Consider the following 17,806-nt stretch of genomic DNA (forward strand, 5'->3'; position numbering starts at 1 on the left):
CAGCCTGATCTACATAATGATTCTGGACCAGCCAGTGAGACCCTACATATATATATATGTGTGTGTGTGTGTGTGTGTGTGTGTGTGTGTGTGTGTGTGTGTGTATTATATAAGTAACAAAATACATGAAGTATAAAAGTGGTAACAGCAGGACATAGTTTGTTATGTTTTTTAAAGCTAATTCGTTGTCGGTGTGTGTGCACATGCATTTTTACCACAGTTCAGCTGAGGAGATCAGAGGGCAGCCTTGTGGAGTTGGTTCTGTCTCCAATCACTTTTATGAGGGTTCTAGGGGCTCGAACTCAGGTCTCCAGGTCTTCGCAGCAAATGTCTTTATGCACTGTGTGTAGAAGTGTGGGGGCAGGGGGGAAGGCATGTACATGTAAATTAGCCCAGTGCGTCTGGAGGAAAGAGGAAAGAAAGTAGCCATGCTAGGAAGGTGAAGTTTCTGAGTGCAAGCGCCTCCGGAAGCCAAAAGGGGACATCAGAGCTCCTGGAGCTGGACTTACAGGCATTTGTGAGCTACCTGACATGGGTGCTGGAAACCAGGCTTGGTCTGCTACAGGAGCAGCAAATGCTCTTAAGCACTGAGCCATCTCTCCAGCCCCTCATTCATTCATTTTTTTAAGGCTGGGTCTCCTGTAGCCCAAGCTGGCCTTAACTCTCTGTTTTCCTTTTCCCTCCTCCCAAGTGCTGGGGTTTATAGGCCTGCAACACTACCCAGGCAATCACTCCTTTGGGTGTCCTAAAACCTGCTTCTTCTGAAATCCCATGCGTACTCTCAGTCTGTGTACTAGAGTGGATTGAGTGCTTCCTTCTTACTGATGCTTTTGATTGCATCACTTCTGGGCCTAGCCTCTTAACCTTCTTTGTCTTTGCTGCCCAAAGAACCCTATTTTCCTGTCTCTGACAGCAGCCACGGGAAGGTCTTTGCTGCCCTTCTCTGGCTCTCCTATCTCCTTTGAGTCTCTGGAGATTCGAAATGGAACCGTACACAGCACTCCAGATCTGGCTGCATCATTGTTCTCTGCAAGGGAATAATTCATTTTGTTTCCAAAAGACCTCCCCAAAGGTCGTCGTCCACTGCTGTAGGGTTTTCAGCCATGGCAGCATATTAAGCTGCTGTCCTCTGGGAGCAGTGGAGAATCCCTCCCTGCCTCCTCATCATGTTCTGGCCTACAGTTCCTTGCCCAGAGCTGTCATTTAATGAGAATTGGGAATCACTTTCCCTCCTATGGAAAGCTGTAACAGAAGCTTACCTGCCTTTATTTATTTATTTAATCAGCTCACATTGTTCCTTATGACTAGAATGGTTTGAGGGTATGGAATTGAGCATTTATTTAATCAGTGCACGCTTCCTTGTACAGTTTGGTTTTGTTCTGTTTTGTTTTTCAAGATAGGGTTTCTCTGTGTAGCCCCAGCTAGCCCAGACCTCACAGAGATCTCCCCAACTCTGCCTACCAAGAGCTGGGATTAAAAGCATGTGCCACCACTGCCCAGCTTCCTTGAACAATTTCTAACAGCTCCGTTTTGCCATCCCACACTTGGGCATTTTCCCACACACTGTATGTGTTTCCTCCCCCTAATCTACTTCCCTTTCCCATCCCCCACACCCCCTGCAATGTCGAATGATCACTGATGTACAACCTTCTCATGGGGCATTTTAACATCTAAAGTTCTGGCTACTGGCTTCCCTAATGCTCCAGTAGTTTTGTCCCAGTGTGAAAGAACTCTGAGAGGTCAGGAGCCATCTTCTTTTGCTGAAAACGTGTTGTTCTTCCTGTAGCTGGTTCCATTGTGTGTGTGTGTGTGTGTGTGTGTGTGTGTGTGTGTGTGTGTGTGTGCTTGCTCACGCACACCTATAGAAGCCAGATGCTGACATTGGTCTCGGGGACCTTCCTGTCTCCATCACCCCTCTGAGCACTGTTGGACTAAACTCAGGTTTATTACGCTTACACAGCAAGCCTTTTACCCACAAAGTCACATCCCCAGATTCTGATTCATTGAGTCTGGGTGGCCTGTTACTTTCCTAAGTGATTCCAATATGCGGCAAAATTTGAGAAGCATTGTCTTTTTGCTTAGTGCCAAAGTAAAGGATGCTAGAATTACATAAAGTGCTGAGGGAAATACAAAGTTTCGAGGCTGGAATGGACAGTGTGACGGCTATGGAGACCGGACAGAATGGCAGGCCTTTGAAGAGTGTTGTCCAGGTATTAGGGTCCTCAGTTACCTCAACAGTACGGGCTTTACTTCACACCTCCCCCACCAAGTTGCCAGGTTTCCCGGTTGCTGATACCCCACAACAGGGAACATAAGTTAACAGATAAAAGAAACCAGCATGGAGTCCAGTAAAACAGCTTGGGACCTGCCTTGGGATAAGCCAAGGACTCTATACCATTCCTCAAATACTTACACATGGGGCACTGCTTTCCAAAGTCAAGGATGATTGCTGCCTTCATGGAGCTCAGGGGATGAGCTGGGGAACGTTTCTAATGGGCAAATGGTAGGACTGTGGGCTGGTTATGGAGGAGGTTTGAACAAGCAGTTTTGCAGGGATCGAAGAAATGTTCCGAAGCCATCCGTCCTGCTCAGTCTTTCAAGATTCACAGCGGTTTTCTAGGATGCTGTGGAATGGGGAGAAGACAGCATCGGATGGCCTCCCATGGGGACTAGAAGCCCATTGGATAATTTGAGCAGAGGAGACGTTGTTTAGACTTGTGGTTTTGGAGACTCAGATGGATGGAAGAGGAAACTGAGGCTGTAAAAGCTTGTGGGTGGTCCAGGCAAGTCTTGAAGATTTTAGTGAGGTCAGCGGGTATCAGTAAGGACAAACAGGAGACAGTGATGTAAAGTGCACTGAGAAGCATTTGATGGTGAGTAAGGGGCAAGGCTGAGCTGAGGCAAGCCACCAAGGCCACCAAGGTGGAGGGTTATACAAGTTATAACTTTGATCCGAGAGGAGTCAAGATGACTTAATTCTGTGACATAGTGATGGGCTGGCTAGTTGGAAAGACAGTCACCCAGGGTGCTGGCCACTGTGGTGTGCATCAAGAACAGCCTGCCCCTCCTCAGCCCCTTGTTCTCGCCTTTGTCTTTGTGACTGGGGCGATGTGAGGCTCCTGACACCCCAACTCTCCACTGCTGCACTGCAGAGCCCGGCTTCCGCCCTCCCCACCGCATCCTTTAACTCCTGCCCTGCTCTGTTCCCAGTGGTGTGTCACTCGAGGGATCTGCCCACTCCCCCAAAGCCTGGCAGCACCCCCAACTCTGAAAGCCCTCAGACGTGTCACTGGTTCCACTGGGACAAATTCCAGTGGGGAAGACAGCCAGTTTCTTCCAGTGGCTCAAGGTGATGTCAACTTTCCAAGACGCCAGCGGTGAAATCAGAGGGCAGTTGGCTGCCTGAGGAAAGTGCCTTCTTCCTGCCAACAGTGACAGTGCATTTCATGGAGTCACACTTTGTACAAAATCCATTTTTGTGTCAGCATTGGTTTCCAGAACAGTCAGTCTCCTGTCTGAGATGTTCACTCTGTTGAGTGTGACCTGACATTGTGCTGCCTGCCTTGTGAACTTGTGAGAAAGACATGAAATTCTGATACTGCACATGTGAGGACTGCAGGGGGTGCCTGGCTGGGCCTCCCACTGGGTGGGCAGAGCCTAGTCTTTTAGGTGGTGTCTAAAGCTCATGCAGCCTCTGGGGCCTCATTTTGTCCCCCGTTGCTGTGGAATCTCTCCCTTGGGGTGTTCTGATTTCCTCAGCAGCCCGAGGTTAGACCAAGGTTTCCTGCTGCCTCAGTGATGAGCTGTCTTCCTGAGTCAGGAAGGGCTGGGCTGCCCAGTGACCACCATTTCTCCTCCTGCTGCATGCCATCTGGGACTCGGATGCCAGGAATAGATTGCCACCCACCCTCCTCACAGGCGTGGTGACCCAGCCACTCCTTTGTATCCATAGCAGAGATCAGGTGCCGTATATTCCCAGAGGGGTTCTCTCTTTTTTTCATCCTTAAGGATCCTGTCCACAATGGAAGCTTTGTACTACAGCTCTAGGGGCTGGAAGGGAAAACTCCATTCCCACCAACAGCTACAAGGCTCCATCCGGATAAGCCTTATGTCTTCTCCTAAGAGGGTCAAAGGGAAAAGGGACAGACTCTCTGCTCTGTGGTCCTGCTTGGAGGGGACTTAGGGAGTGGAAGCGGGAAAATCATAAGTTCACTATATTACAGAAAGGTATGGAGGGAGGAGGAGTCTCTCCTCTCTCCCTCTCTAAGACAGGGTTTCTCTGTGAAGCCCTGGCTGTCCTGGAACAGACCAGGCTGATCTTTAGACCAGGCTGGCCTTAACACAGAGATCCACCTGCCTCTACCTCCTGAATGCTGGGGTTAAAGGTGGGTCTTACCACAGCTGGGCTAAGAATCTTAAACTGTCAATAGGCACAATGACACATACCTGCACTTCCAGCACTCAGATGGCAGAAACAGAAGGATTTCCATAAGTTCCAGGCTAGCCTGGCCTAACGTGTAAGTTTCAGGCTAGCCAACATTACATAGTGAGATCCTTTCTCAAAAAACAAAGTAAAGGACTGTGTGTGGTGGTGCATACCTTTATTTGATCCCAGCACTAGGGAGACTGAGGCAGACCTATCTCTGTGAGTTCAAGGCCAGCCTGGTCTACAGAGCAGGTTCCAGGACAGCCAGTACTGTTACACAGAGAAACCCTGTCTCAAAACAAACAAAACAGAAAACAAAACAACAGCAAGACAACCAAAGCAATAAAGCTATGTGCTTGTAGTCCTAGCCCTGTCGTCCTCCACCGAGTAGAGGGTTTAAGGTTAGACCCTGTGACCAACAAACAAAAAGTCCAAACTTGAGATAGTATACACCTTTACCGGTCCCGTCTCTGACCCCCCTTGTGTTCTCAGGCCATGGAAAGCAAGCTACTCATTGGGGGGCGGAACATCATGGATCACACCAACGAACAACAGAAGATGTTGGAACTGAAGCGACAGGAGATTGCAGAACAGGTAAGGCTGCTAGGCTTCCGGATCCCTGAGGCGTATGGCCTCGGGGTCAGTGTTGGGTAGTCTGGGGCCATAAGCCCTGATGGACTTGGAATCCTGGAATGATAACACTGAAACCCAAACTAAGTTGCTTGGATTCCGTGAGTGTACCAGCTCGGGGTCTGTCTTTGGGCGAGAGGAAGCGATAGCTTCCCATGCAGTTAGCCTCCGCAAGACTTCTGGGCCTTGCGCAGGGATGTGAGTTCATTGGCAAGAGTGTGACTATTTCCTAAGTCATCAACTATGATGCCAGCTCTTAGGGCTGAGGCCTCCATGCACACAGGGCCATATCTGACGAAGTGATATTCACAGGGTCTGAGAAAAGGATTCTGTGTCCTTGGTAAAACCAGGTGCTACAACAGGCAGATTGAGTTAGCCCTGTTCTTTGAGAGCCCTCCTCCAGTGGGCGTGGTTTTCTCTTGCGGACCCCGCCCCTTGCCCTGCCTTGCCCTAGAAACGGCGTGAACGGGAAATGCAGCAGGAGATGCTGCTCCGAGATGAAGAGACCATGGAGCTACGTGGTACCTACTCGTCCCTGCAGCAGGAGGTGGAAGTTAAAACCAAGAAACTCAAGAAGGTAAGATGCGCAGCAGCGTAAACAGGCCGCTGCCCAAAGAGGGTGTGCCTCAAAGGCTCCTCCCCTCTGCCCAACCTCTGAGCTCTACTGCTCCGGCTGTGTGGTGGGGGACAGCCAGGAGACAGTCATCTGGTGTCAGGTTGTCACTTCCAGTCTATACCGTGGTCATCCTCATGGTCCTGGCTAACTTCTACTTTGGAAGTCACCAATGAATCATAGTTTTGGTAGCTGGGTCAGGGAATGTGATGTGACTAAGAAGGAGACTCATATCTAGGGAGGAAGATAAGGTCCTCCACACCACACCAAGGGACAAGAATCTGGTCACTTGGATCCTGCAAAAATCAAGGAGATTTGTGTCCTGAAATGAAGGTCTAGGGCAGAAAATTCCAGTGTGGACTCCGGGAGGAGCATGGGAAGTCCAGGATTATTGTGGTCACCTAGAGCCGGCCAGGCCCAGTCCTCATAGCAGTTACCAGTACACCACCCAGTGGTTAGGAGGGGGAGGGGGGCCATTGCTGGCTCTCATGCCCTTACGTGCCCTCATTTGACCTCCAACCCTAGCCGTGGTTCTCCAAAGTGAGGCATGGTTCCGTGCTTTTTTTGTTTCTGACGGTTTGTTTATTTTTGTTTTTTTGAATTGAGACTGCTTTCTCTGTGTAGCCCTGGCTGTCCCAGAACTCGCTCTGTAGATGAGACTGGCCTCAAACTCAAAATGCCCACCTGCTTCTGCCTCTCAAGTGCTGGGATTAAAGGTGTGCGCCACCGCCATCTGGCCTGGCTCTATTCTTTTTTGATGAGTTATGACCTTTTAGTTGGTCTACTTCTTATTTTTCTCACCTGTAGGAAGAGGATGATGTTAGGCTAGCATTTCCCTCAGTTTGAACACTCCATAATACACACACACACACAGCACACACACACACACACACACACACACACATACACACGGATGTGGGGGGGGATCCAAGGGTCTCAGTGGGTGGGAGGGACAGAATCGCAGGGAGGACAAATGGCAGCCATTGAGATAGCCCATCCTGACTCATAGGGATGGGCAGCCATTCTGAGTTCACACCAGGATCCCCAGCCTCAGCCTGTGAAGCCCAGGCTGGGTGACTGGGGCCTGACTGAATACCTCTGAGCCAAAACTTGTGCACGTACAGCTCTATGCCAAGCTACAGGCGGTGAAGGCAGAGATCCAGGACCAACATGAGGAGTACATCCGCGTGCGGCAGGACCTGGAGGAGGCGCAGAATGAGCAGACCCGGGAACTCAAGCTCAAGTAGGGCTGGCTCCTCTTCTGGTTCGGGGTCCCCACATTCTCTCCCAGTTCCCCGGGGCCTCTGTAGGACATTCTTCTGAAAGCCATATTTCGACTATGCACTCACATGTCCATGCCCCCCCAGTTACATTTCCATTTTTTTGAGACAGGGTCCCACTCAGTAGCTCAAGCTGTCTTAAAACTTTCAGCTATCCTCCTGCCTCAGCTTATTCGGTTAACAGATGTAGGCTATCCAGCTTGTATATCTGGTGTTTTGGACTTAAGGGTGTGTATATATGTGTACACATATGGGGACCATGAGTTGACTATTATTACCATTATTGTTGTTGTTGTTGTTGTTATTTATTTTGGAGACCGGGTCTCTCACTGAACCTGGAGCTCATGAGATAGGCTAGCTCTTAAATTGTTCTACTTCCTCAGCCTGGTTTGATGACTCCACCTCCCTCTGCCTGAGTGCTTACTGAGTTCTAGTGGAAAATAACCCTCAAGGCCCTGTGCCGGCAATCTTTTCATTAGATGCCGTGGTTTTCAAGTTCCATTATTCTGTGGCAATGGTGTCCCTTCCACCCTTGTTTTCTCCGCCTCTCTGTTCCCTCTGTGATCTCTCCCTCCCTCCCTCCGTTTCTGCCTTGTACCCACCCCAGGTACCTCATCATTGAGAACTTCATCCCCCCTGAGGAGAAGAACAAGATCATGAACCGGCTTTTCCTGGACTGTGAGGAGGAGCAGTGGAAGTTCCAGCCCCTGGTGCCAGCTGGAGTGTGAGTCCCTCTGACCATTTGTCTGGACCTAGGGACTGGGGTTATGAGTGGCGAGGGGCTTGAGACCCTGCTGCAGAGAGACAGACGTTTGGGGCTTGGGGAGTGAATTAAGAGGTGCACATGGAGGACGAAATTTGCCAGGATCTAACCTATATGGGGTCTCCTTCCATGAAGGAAGTGGTCTGGGTGTGAAGGGAGCCTGTAAGAGGAGGGGCTTGTGGTGGGAAGCACTTCAGTCCCCAGTGTAATAGCTGGTTACTTCTGGAGGATGCACATGTGTGCTTTTGTTGGTTGTCAGAAATAGCAACAGCTGTTAATATTTGCCCAGCTCTACCGTGTAGGAATACAAGCAGAAGGTAAGTCAGATATTTCCGAGCTTGTGGTCTGGAGGAAAGACTGAGAAGTGTCATGCCTGGGCACCATGGAGTCCTGACGCAGTCAGTCTCTCTAGCTTCTCAGCTGGGTGATTCAGCAATTCCACCTGTTTCTATCCGGTAGCACTTGGAGTCCTCAGGTGCAGCTGCATCAGTTAGCTGGGGTGCAGCGCCCTCTGCTGGTAACTGCGTAGAACGAGGTGGATATTCAAAGCGGACACTCAGCTAGACCAAACCTGTATACAGTGATGAAGGGACAGTGCTTCCCTGGAGACTCTACTCTCTGTATACTACGGATGCTACTGCCACAGCAGGGCAAGAGCCTCCCCAGAGCAAGGAAGGGAGCTAGTACGAGGTCGGTAGTGTCTAAGTGCATTAACACGCCTGTTTAATCTATCTGCTTTCTGAAAGGGTGACCCTACCCACCAGATTGTGGTTCAGGTTGGAAATAGCAAATTTATGAATTCAGTGTTGGCACTTAAAAAAAACCACCTTTTGGGACAGGTGTGTAGTGTACACTGTTAATCCCAGCACTGGGGAAGCAGAGGAGGGATTTCTGTGAGTTTGAGTCCAGCGTGGTTTACTTATCAAAGTCCAGGCTAGCCCAGGGCTGTATATAGAGATCCTATCTCAAAAGCAAAGCAAAGCAAAGCAAAACATTGTCTTCCATCACCACAGAACAATGGTTACTTTTAGGAAGTGTCATACTGAGAGCATCATTTTATAGATTATATTCATTTTTTTCACTTCCCCAATTATGTAATTTACATATATTTCCCTGTCCCCCAGCCCTGAGATCATTATTATATTTAATTGCCTGTTTAATTGTCTTTGATCTGGAATTGAGAAGGGATATTTGTTTTTGTTTTTTTTCTTGAGACAAAAGTCATACAATGTAGCCAAGGCTGGCCTGAAATTTGCTGTGTAGCTCAGGCTGGCTTTAAACTCCTGAGTCCAATCCTCCGACGTTGTGCCTCAGGAATGCCGGGATTACTCGTATGTATGACGTGTGTCCCGTTTAAATGAGGAAAGTGAAAGATGAGAACAGGGTATGACGTCTGTGTGACAGTTCTACCACGAACCCCATTTCTCTGTATTGTAACTTATTTAAGTTTTTATCGCACTTAGCTTGTGCATTTGGTTGGAGGTAAGTGAGCATAGCACGGCATTCATTCGAACGTCAGAGGCCAACTCACAGACGTTGGGTCTATGATGTGGGTCCCAGGGATTGCACTCAGGTTCCCCGGCCGAAGCACACACATCCACCCGCTGAGCATCTCACCGGCCCGGACTCCTTGTTTTAACATATTATTGCTCGTGCATGGTTTGTGTTGGATGAGTGTGTGCGTGATTTGCGTGTGGATGAGTGTGTGTGTGTGTGTGTGTGTGTGTGTGTGTGTGTGTGTGATTTGTGTGTGGCCACACTTGAACCGTAGCATCCATCTGGAAGCCAGAGGGTAACTTTGTGGACTTGGCTCTTTGTTTTGTTTTTTTTTTTTTTTTTTTTTTGTTTTTTTTTTTTTTGGTTCTTTTTTTCGGAGCTGGGGACCAAACCCAGGGCCTTGCGCTTCCTAGGTAAGCGCTCTACCACTGAGCTAAATCCCCAGCCCCGTTTTGTTTTGTTTTGTTTTTGAGACAGGATTTCTCTGTGGCTGTCCTGGAACTCACTGTACAGCCAGGCTGGCCTCAGACTCAGAGATCCGGCTGCCTCTGTCTTCCCAGTGCTGGGATTAAAGGCGCGTTCTTACATTGTTTCCAGGAATCTAACTTAGTCACAGGGGCCGTTACCATCGAGCCACCTCATTGGCCCCAGAAAAGTCACTTTAAGTGATATTTGGGGATAGCAAATGGCTCAGTGGATAAGGGTACCTGCCCCGAAGCCTGACAATTTGAGTTCAATCCTCAGGACCCAGATGGTGGAGGGAGAGAACAGAGTCCCACAAGTTGTCCTCGTGTCTACTAGGGAAGCTGTTCAGCAGCTCAGCTATCCCCAGGACTCCATCCTCTTTCTTCCTCTTCACCTTTTTAAAGGATTTGTTTGTTTGTTTGTTTAATGTATGTGAGCACACTGTCACTGTCTTCAGACACACCAGAGGAGGGCATCAGATCTCATTACAGATGGTTGTGAGCCACCATGTGGTTGCTGGGAATTGAACTCAGGACCTCTGGGAGAGCAGCCAGTGCTCTTAACCACTGAGCCATCTCTCCAGCCCCCATTATCTTTCTTAAGCAAAGAAAGTCACGGAAAGACAGAATTCTCTTTGGTATTAGAAAACCTGAAAGCTGGTCCTTTCTCCAAAACTTCTAGCTCTTTAGTTTGCCTTTATGTGTTGTATTTGTGTGTGTGTGTGTGTGTGTGTGTGTGTGTGTCTGTGTGTCTGTGTGTTTGAGCTGGACACTCATGAAGGCAGGCTGTATCTGTCTGAGCAATATCCCCAACCCTTTTTTTCCTTTTTATGTAGTTGGGGCTGGCCTTGAACTCCTGATCCTCCTGCCTCCACCTCCCAAATCTGGGATTACAGGCATAAGCCAGCATACTTAGTTGATTCTGTTTTTGAGGCAGGGTCTCAGTATGTAGCCAAGGCTAGCCTTGCTCCTTTGTCTCAGCCTTCAAGGACTGGGATTGCAGGAGTGTACGACGCCATCCAGTTGAAACGATTCTTAAAACATTACTTTCTTCCTTTAGTTTAACTTAATTTTATGTTTATGTGTAGAGTGCTTTGCCAGCTTGTCTGTCTGTGCAGCATAGGCTTTCTTGGTGGCCACAAAGACCAGAAGACAGCGTAGGATCCCCTGTGAGCCACTGTGTTGGTGATAGGACTCAAGCCTAGGTTCTCTGGAAGAGCAGCGGCCAGTGTTTTTTTTTTTTTTTTGTTTGTTTGTTTGTTTGTTTGTTTGTTTTTTTCGGAGCTGGGGACCGAACCCAGGGCCTTCCGCTTGCTAGGCAAGCGCTCTACCGCTGAGCTAAATCCCCAACCCCGTGGCCAGTGTTCTTAACTACCAAGGTTTTTCCAGACCCTGTTCCTTGTTTCTTTCTAATTTTGAAAGCTGTTGGTGTTAGAATAAAGAAGAAGGAAAAAAAAAAAGTTCCTCATCATAATCCCAGCAGTGACGACTATAAGTCCACAGAGAAGCCCAGAGGGTGGGCTGGTGGCAGAGGGGAGTGGTGGCCACCCCCATATCCCAGACTACATCTGTCCCCATGATCTCTGTTTTCACAACTGGAGCTTGGGCTCGGAAAAGGCTGAACGTGGGTTTTGGTGCTCGGGAGTCTGAGGCTGTGGAAGGGCTGTGGAAGGACCGTCCCTCCTTTCCTTCCCAGACGTCTCCCACAACTCACAAAACACCACTCAAGCAGGGCTGAAACACAAAAGCCCTGTCTCTCACCATCAGAGCATTGTTCAAGCTGCAGGCTGTTTTGCTTTGCTGAGGCCTGTGATGTTCTGGGATGAGAACACTGAAGACGGCATAGAGTGGAGAGACATTGTTTGAAACAAATTACCTAAGGCTGTGCTGTCCCTTAGGGAAAAGCTTTTGTTAGAAGCCGCAGCCCTCCCCTGACTAAGACCACAAGACTCACCCCGTCCAGGCCCGCTCCTAAGGAGGGGTCATTGTTACCGTGGGACAATGTTTGGATATGGCTATGTCAGCTTATTTGGGAAATCTTTTTGTCTCTTCATGGTTTTGGTTAAAGTTGCCTTGAAAACTATGCTAGTTTGTGAGAACGCCTGTCTAATTTCCCCTTGATTTACATTTAGGGATAGAGGTTAAACTCAGTGATAGGCACTCAGCTAGCATCTTTGAGGGCCTGGGTTCAACTCAGACATCCCCCAAAACCTTACATTTTAATCACATTTATAGACAAAGTATCTTCTAAGGGTTATATATTTGCCCATAGCAGCTAGCTTATAGTCCAGGAAGTTACAGTGTGACTTTAGCACTTCGGCCTCTGCAAGCACAGTCCTGATAGATTCTTTGCAAAATTGTCACGGTACAGTTGAAGACACTGGGCTTGGAATGAAACCATTTTGAATTTGGTGTCTGATGAGATGGCTCAGCAGGCAAAGGCTCTTGCTGCTAAATCTGAGGACATGAGTTCGGTCTCTCGGACCCACATGGTAGAGAGAGAAAACCATCTCACACAGATTCTCCTGATCTCAACGTGAATGCCTTCACACACATGCATCACATGTGTACTCATGTGTGCACATACAATGCATAAATTAAATAAATGAAATATATATATATATATATATATATATATATATATATATATATATATATATATAAATTCTGAAACTTGGTGTCTACTTTGCCACATGAGAAAGTGGTTTGGCTTGGTTTTAAAGACCAGTCTTACTACATTGCTCAGGCTGGCCCCAAACTCCCAGCATCAAAGGATTCTCCTCCCTTAGCTCCTCAAACAGCTGGTACTACAGGCACGTGCTCCCCCATTCAACTTTGAGAAACTTTTGTTGTTTGTTTGTTTGTTTGTTTGTTTTTCTTTTCTTTTTTTCAGAGCTGGGGACCGAACCCAGGGCCTTGCGCTTGCTAGGCAAGCACTCTACCACTGAGCTAAATCCCCAACCTATTTGTTTATTTATTTACTTATTCGTTAGCCTCTCATTCTATAGTCTGGCTGGCCCTGAATGTAGCATGTAGCTAAGGTTGACCTTGAACTCCTGATCCTCTGCCTCCCCAGTGCTAGGGATATATATGTGTGTGAGAGCCCCCTGCCTAGACTTGACCCAGTCATTGGGGAGCCAGTCAACAGACATTTGCCATGCCATCATATTGATGAAGACACCAAAGAGCTACATCCGTCCCAAGGAAGTGCCATTCTTCGTTGCTTTTGTTTAGATCCCGACTTTTACTTGGTCTGGATTTTGGCAGGGGTGGGGGTGGGGGGTGACCAGTTGTTTATGTTTGAGAATCTCCTGAGTCACAAGCTGGCCTCAGATGCCCTTCTGAGTCTCCTGCTTCTACCTCCCAAACGCTGACAGCATAGCCTGTGCTCCTCTGCCTGTTCTGTACAGTGCTTAGGCTCAACCCAGGATCTCATGCACGCTAGGTAAACACTCTACCATCTGAACTATATCCTCCCCTCCTCCCTGTTGTGTTCATATTTTGAGACAGGGTCTCCTGTAGACCAGGTTAGCCCTGGGCTCACTTAGTACCCAAGGATGACTTGACCTCCTCATTCCCCTGCCTCTGCCTCCCAGGCACCTGGACACAAACATGAGCTACCACACCTGGCTCCGGGCCCCGGCTCCGGGCCCCAGGTTCACGAGAACATTCCTTCCTCCCCACAGGAGGGAAGAAAGCTACACTGGGTTTGGTGCAGAGTCAACTTTGTTTTTTTCCTTTAAATCTTGGTAAAAACATTCCTCAAGTCCTATGTGGTAGCTCACAGCTGTACTCATAGTACTCTGGAGGCTGAGATAGGAGAGTTGATTGCCTCACACTTGAGGTTAGCCTGGGCTGCATTGTAAGTTCCAGGCCAGCCTGAGCTACATTAAAACCCTGTCTCAAAGAAGTCTTGAGGCGTGTTTTTGTGGCGATAGGGGATGGTGGCTCACCTTTGAACATACTTGCTCACAAGCCTGATGCCTGCATCTGACCCTCAGGACCAGACTGTAGGAGAGACTTCCTCCCACAAACTGTCCTCACCTCCACACTGGGGTCTTGCCATTTGTGCCCTTACCCCCCAAATAAATATTTTTAAAAATTTAAAGCTGCCAGGTGGTGGTGGTGCAAGCGTTTAATCCCAGCATACAGGAGGCAGAGGCGGGTGGATCTCTGTGAGTTTGAGGCGATCCAGTCTACAGATCGAGTTCCAGGGCAGCCACGGTTACACAGAGAGACCCGTCTCAAAAAGCAAACACAAACTTTAAGTAAAGCGTCACAGGGTTGTGAGAATTGAGAGGAAGAGGACAGTGAGGCGCAGACGCACAGGGCCATGAAGCAAGGAGGGCAGGAGAGCTGAGGAGGAAACGGAACCAGACACAGAGAAGTCCCATTTGCTGCACTGGGTGTGTGTGGAAGACCAGGAATGCGGGGCTGCTGGATGCCTGTTTTCAGAGTAAGAGCAGAAAGCAGTAGCAGGGAGCTGGAGAAATGGCTCAGTAGTCAAAAGTATATGCTGGTCTTACAGAGAACCTGGGTTTGAGTCCCAGCACCCGTGTCAGGCAGCCTATAATTGCCTGCCTGTAACCCCAGCACACACACTCGCGCACACACACACAGACACACACCCCTTAAATCTTTAAGAGAAGAAAGTGACTAGAAACAACTGACAATCAGAACAGTGTCCACCTTTGAGACGGAACTCGAGGTAGATTTCCATTCTATTCCTGTTGTTTTTGTCATTTACTTGTGTATATGGGTGTTTTTTTTGCCCACACGGATGCCAGTAACACTTGTGTGACAGCTGCCCACAGAGGCTAGAAAGACGGCATCAGATTCTTGGGAACTGAAGTTAGAGACGGTCGTAGGCTCCCACGCTGGTGCTGAGACTCAAACCTGCGTCCTCTAGGAGAGCAGTGAATGCTCTTCACCACAGTCTTCTCTCTGGCCCCTGTTCTATTAATTTTAAAGCCAGGTTTTCATGTAGCCCCCCGGATTTGCTGGTGGGCCTTGAATTTGTTTGGTAGGCAAAGCTGATCTTATACTTCTTCCTGCTTCTGCCTCCTGAGTGCTGGTAGTGCAGGAGCATTCCCCATGCCTGGTATATGCATGTAGTCCTAAGAATGGCACCTAGAATCTTGTCCACGCTAGACAAGTGTTTTACCAACTGAGCTACAACCCCAGCCCCAGGGGTAGGTTTTTAATATTAAAGAGAAAGTTATGATGTTAGTCAATATGGGGTGGGGTCCTAGGCGCCTGGGATCTCTTGAACATATTAACTGTCATTCTGGGTCTTTTGGAGGTGTGGATAACTACAGAGCTGCACCCCAGCCCTGAGCTATCAGCCATAGCTTTAACTACATAGAGATCGATCCTGAAAGTAGGCCTGGGCAGAGAAGAGAGTGGATGGATGACTGGTGTCCCAGTTACGGACTCCCTTCCCCCAGCCCCTTCTTCCCTATGCATGCCACCCAGAATAACCCTGGCAGCTTTACTGGGTCAGACTGCCAGTTCCCACTGACCCGCTGCTCTGCCCACTCAGCCCTGTCCCTCTGTCCTGTTCCCAGAGCCTGAGTTTTCAAAGGCTTTCTCTGGCCCCAGCACGTCCCACATGCACTTGTGAGAGACAGTATGGAGTCATAAAAAGAGTACTTGGGGAGGTTCAGATTTTGGGCTTGCTAACTGTATGACCTTAGATACGAGGGCTTTTCTAAGCCTATCTCCCTGTTTCATCTATGCCTTAGGAGCATGTTCGAAAATTCAGAGATGCAGAGTGTGCCTTCTTATTGACAAATTACTTCTCTGTGGGGTGATGATGCAGGTCTACCTGTGTGCAAGGCTGTCACTAAAGCTGCCTCTCTGGGACCTAGCCTTTCTGGCTTCCTATAGCCCCTGGGAACAAAAGGAAACGGGGCTTTTAGAGCCTTCTTGTTTCTTGTTTTCACTTGTAAAGAGGCCCGGTTGGGACCACTAAGTGGGGTTGAGCACTTTTGAGTGTGCATGGCAAACTAAAATTGAAGACTAATTTCTCAGGGCTGGAGAGATGGCTGTCAGTAGCAAGCATGGAAACCTGAGTTCAGATCCTCAGCACCTGTGTAAAAAGCCAGCCATGGGAGTATATGCTTATAATCCCAGCACCGGAGAGGCAGAAATCAGAGGCTCCTGAGGGCTTGCTGGGCAGCCAATCTAGCCTAATTGAGACTCTCTAGGTTCAGAATTTGCCTCCAAAAATGAGGTTGTTATCTTAAGAGTTTCTATTGCTGCAATGAAACTCTGTGACCAAAGGCAAGTTGGAGAGGAAAGGGTTTATTTCAGCTTACAATTCCAGGTAATGGTTCATCACTGAGGGAAGTCAGGACAGGAACCTGGAGGCAGGAGCTGATGCAGAGGCCATGGAGGGGTGCTGCTTACTGGCTTGCTCAGCCTGCTTTCTTATAGAACCCAGGACCACCAGCCTAGCAATGGCATCACTCACAATGGACTGGCTGCCCCCTTCACCAATCACTAATTAAGAAAATGCCCTACCCATGTGCCTATGGTCCAATTTTAATGAGGCATTTTTTTTTTCTCTATTGTGGTTCCCTCCTTGCCAGTGGCTCTAGGTTGTGTCAAGTTGACAGACTAGCCAGCATAGAGAGTGACTGAGGAACACACTCAATATCTACTTCTGGCCTCCACACATGAGCACACATATGCAGTACACACACACACACACACACACACACACACACACACACACACTCACACACTGCACTGAATGTAACTTTGTGTTCCTGCTGCAGAATGCAAATTAGCCTTGGGGTTTCTGTACAGCCAGTTTTATTCAAGGACAGAATGTCCTGTCCGGGACTCATTGTGGCTCCTTCTGTCTTCTGCCTTCCAGTGCCACCTATTGAATTTTTTTATTGCTCGTTTATTTGTATATTTGTATTGGTACTTGAACTGGCAGATGGAGTTAATTGGAAGCCCTGTGGTAGCCCTTGCAGCACACCATGCTGTTTGTCTTCTAGAATCCCAGGAATTCTGAGGGGATGCCATGTTGGAGGCCAGGGATAGTAAGCTGCTTCCTAGGGTGACCGAGATATAAGAGGGCAAGACAGAGTTCAAACATAGCTCTTGTCTTGCTCCCAAACCCACGCCATTTGGTTTTTAAATTGTATGTCAATTTCTTGTTTTGTGTGCTGCTCCTTTGTTTTGGGCGACTCAGGTAATGGGTCATGTTCATCAAGCTGCCCAGGGGAGAAGTCTGCAGGTGTGGGCACTGCAGAAACTGAGGCAGCGTGAGCAAGATTACAAGATGGTGAAGAATTTGGGGTCAGGTTGAGCTACATAGCTTGACGCTGTAGCACAAAACCAGAAGAGGCTGAACGTAGTGGCTCCACCTTGAACTTGGCAGGTAGAGACAAGATGATGAAGAGCTGAAGACCTGCCATTGCTGACATAGACTGTCTGAGAGACAGACAGACAGACAGACAGGAACATGGCTCCATTGGTAGACCACTATCATACATGAAGCCCCAGGTTCGGTCCAGTGCATCATGATACACTACCTGCATTACTGTATTGCTGTATTCCTTTAACATCAGCACTCAGAAAGCAGAAGCTAGAGGATCAAAAGTTCAAGGTCGTCCTATGCTACGTGAGTAAGTTCCAGGTCACCCTGGCCTAAGCGAGATTCAGTCTCAATAAAGCAAAACAACATAGGGATGGGTCTAGTAGCCAACTTACAAAAAATTTTTTTTTCCCCTAGATAAGGTTTCTCTGTGTAGCCCTGGCTATCCTGGAACTAGCTTTGTAGATAGACCAGCCTGGCCTTAAACTCAGAGATTCACCTGCCTCCCAAGAGCTGTGATTAAAGGTGTTTACCTCACCAGCGTCCAGCTTTTCTTAACTAATTATTATGTATGAGTGTGGGGTTTTTTGCATGTTATATGTGCACCGAGGAGGCTCATGCCTGGTGTCCTCAGAGACCAGAAGAGGATATTGTGATCCCCTGGAACTGGAATCAGGCAGCTGACATAAATTGGGGTCCTGTGAGAGTGTGAATGCTTTCACCAGTGCAGCTAAACATCCAGCTCCACCCTTGTTGCTGTTGTGAAACAGAGTCTTACTGTGTAACCCTGGCCGGCCTGG

General features: G+C 48.4%; 2 protein-coding genes across 2 annotated transcripts in view; both read left to right on the plus strand.

Moving 5' to 3' along the window:
• Kif3c (kinesin family member 3C) overlaps positions 1–17,806 on the plus strand; it is a 38,934-nt gene that overhangs the window by 17,979 nt on the left and 3,149 nt on the right. The window contains 4 exon segments of the mRNA NM_053486.1: positions 4,919–5,020; positions 5,511–5,633; positions 6,794–6,912; positions 7,557–7,673. Of these exon segments, the coding sequence (NP_445938.1) occupies positions 4,919–5,020; positions 5,511–5,633; positions 6,794–6,912; positions 7,557–7,673 (461 nt within the window).
• Positions 1–17,806, plus strand: part of Asxl2 (ASXL transcriptional regulator 2) — a 143,991-nt gene that overhangs the window by 14,361 nt on the left and 111,824 nt on the right. The gene's annotated exons all lie outside the window — the stretch shown is intronic.

Source organism: Rattus norvegicus, chromosome 6 (genome assembly GCF_036323735.1).
Source record: "Rattus norvegicus strain BN/NHsdMcwi chromosome 6, GRCr8, whole genome shotgun sequence".
Taxonomy (NCBI): Eukaryota; Metazoa; Chordata; class Mammalia; order Rodentia; family Muridae; genus Rattus; species Rattus norvegicus.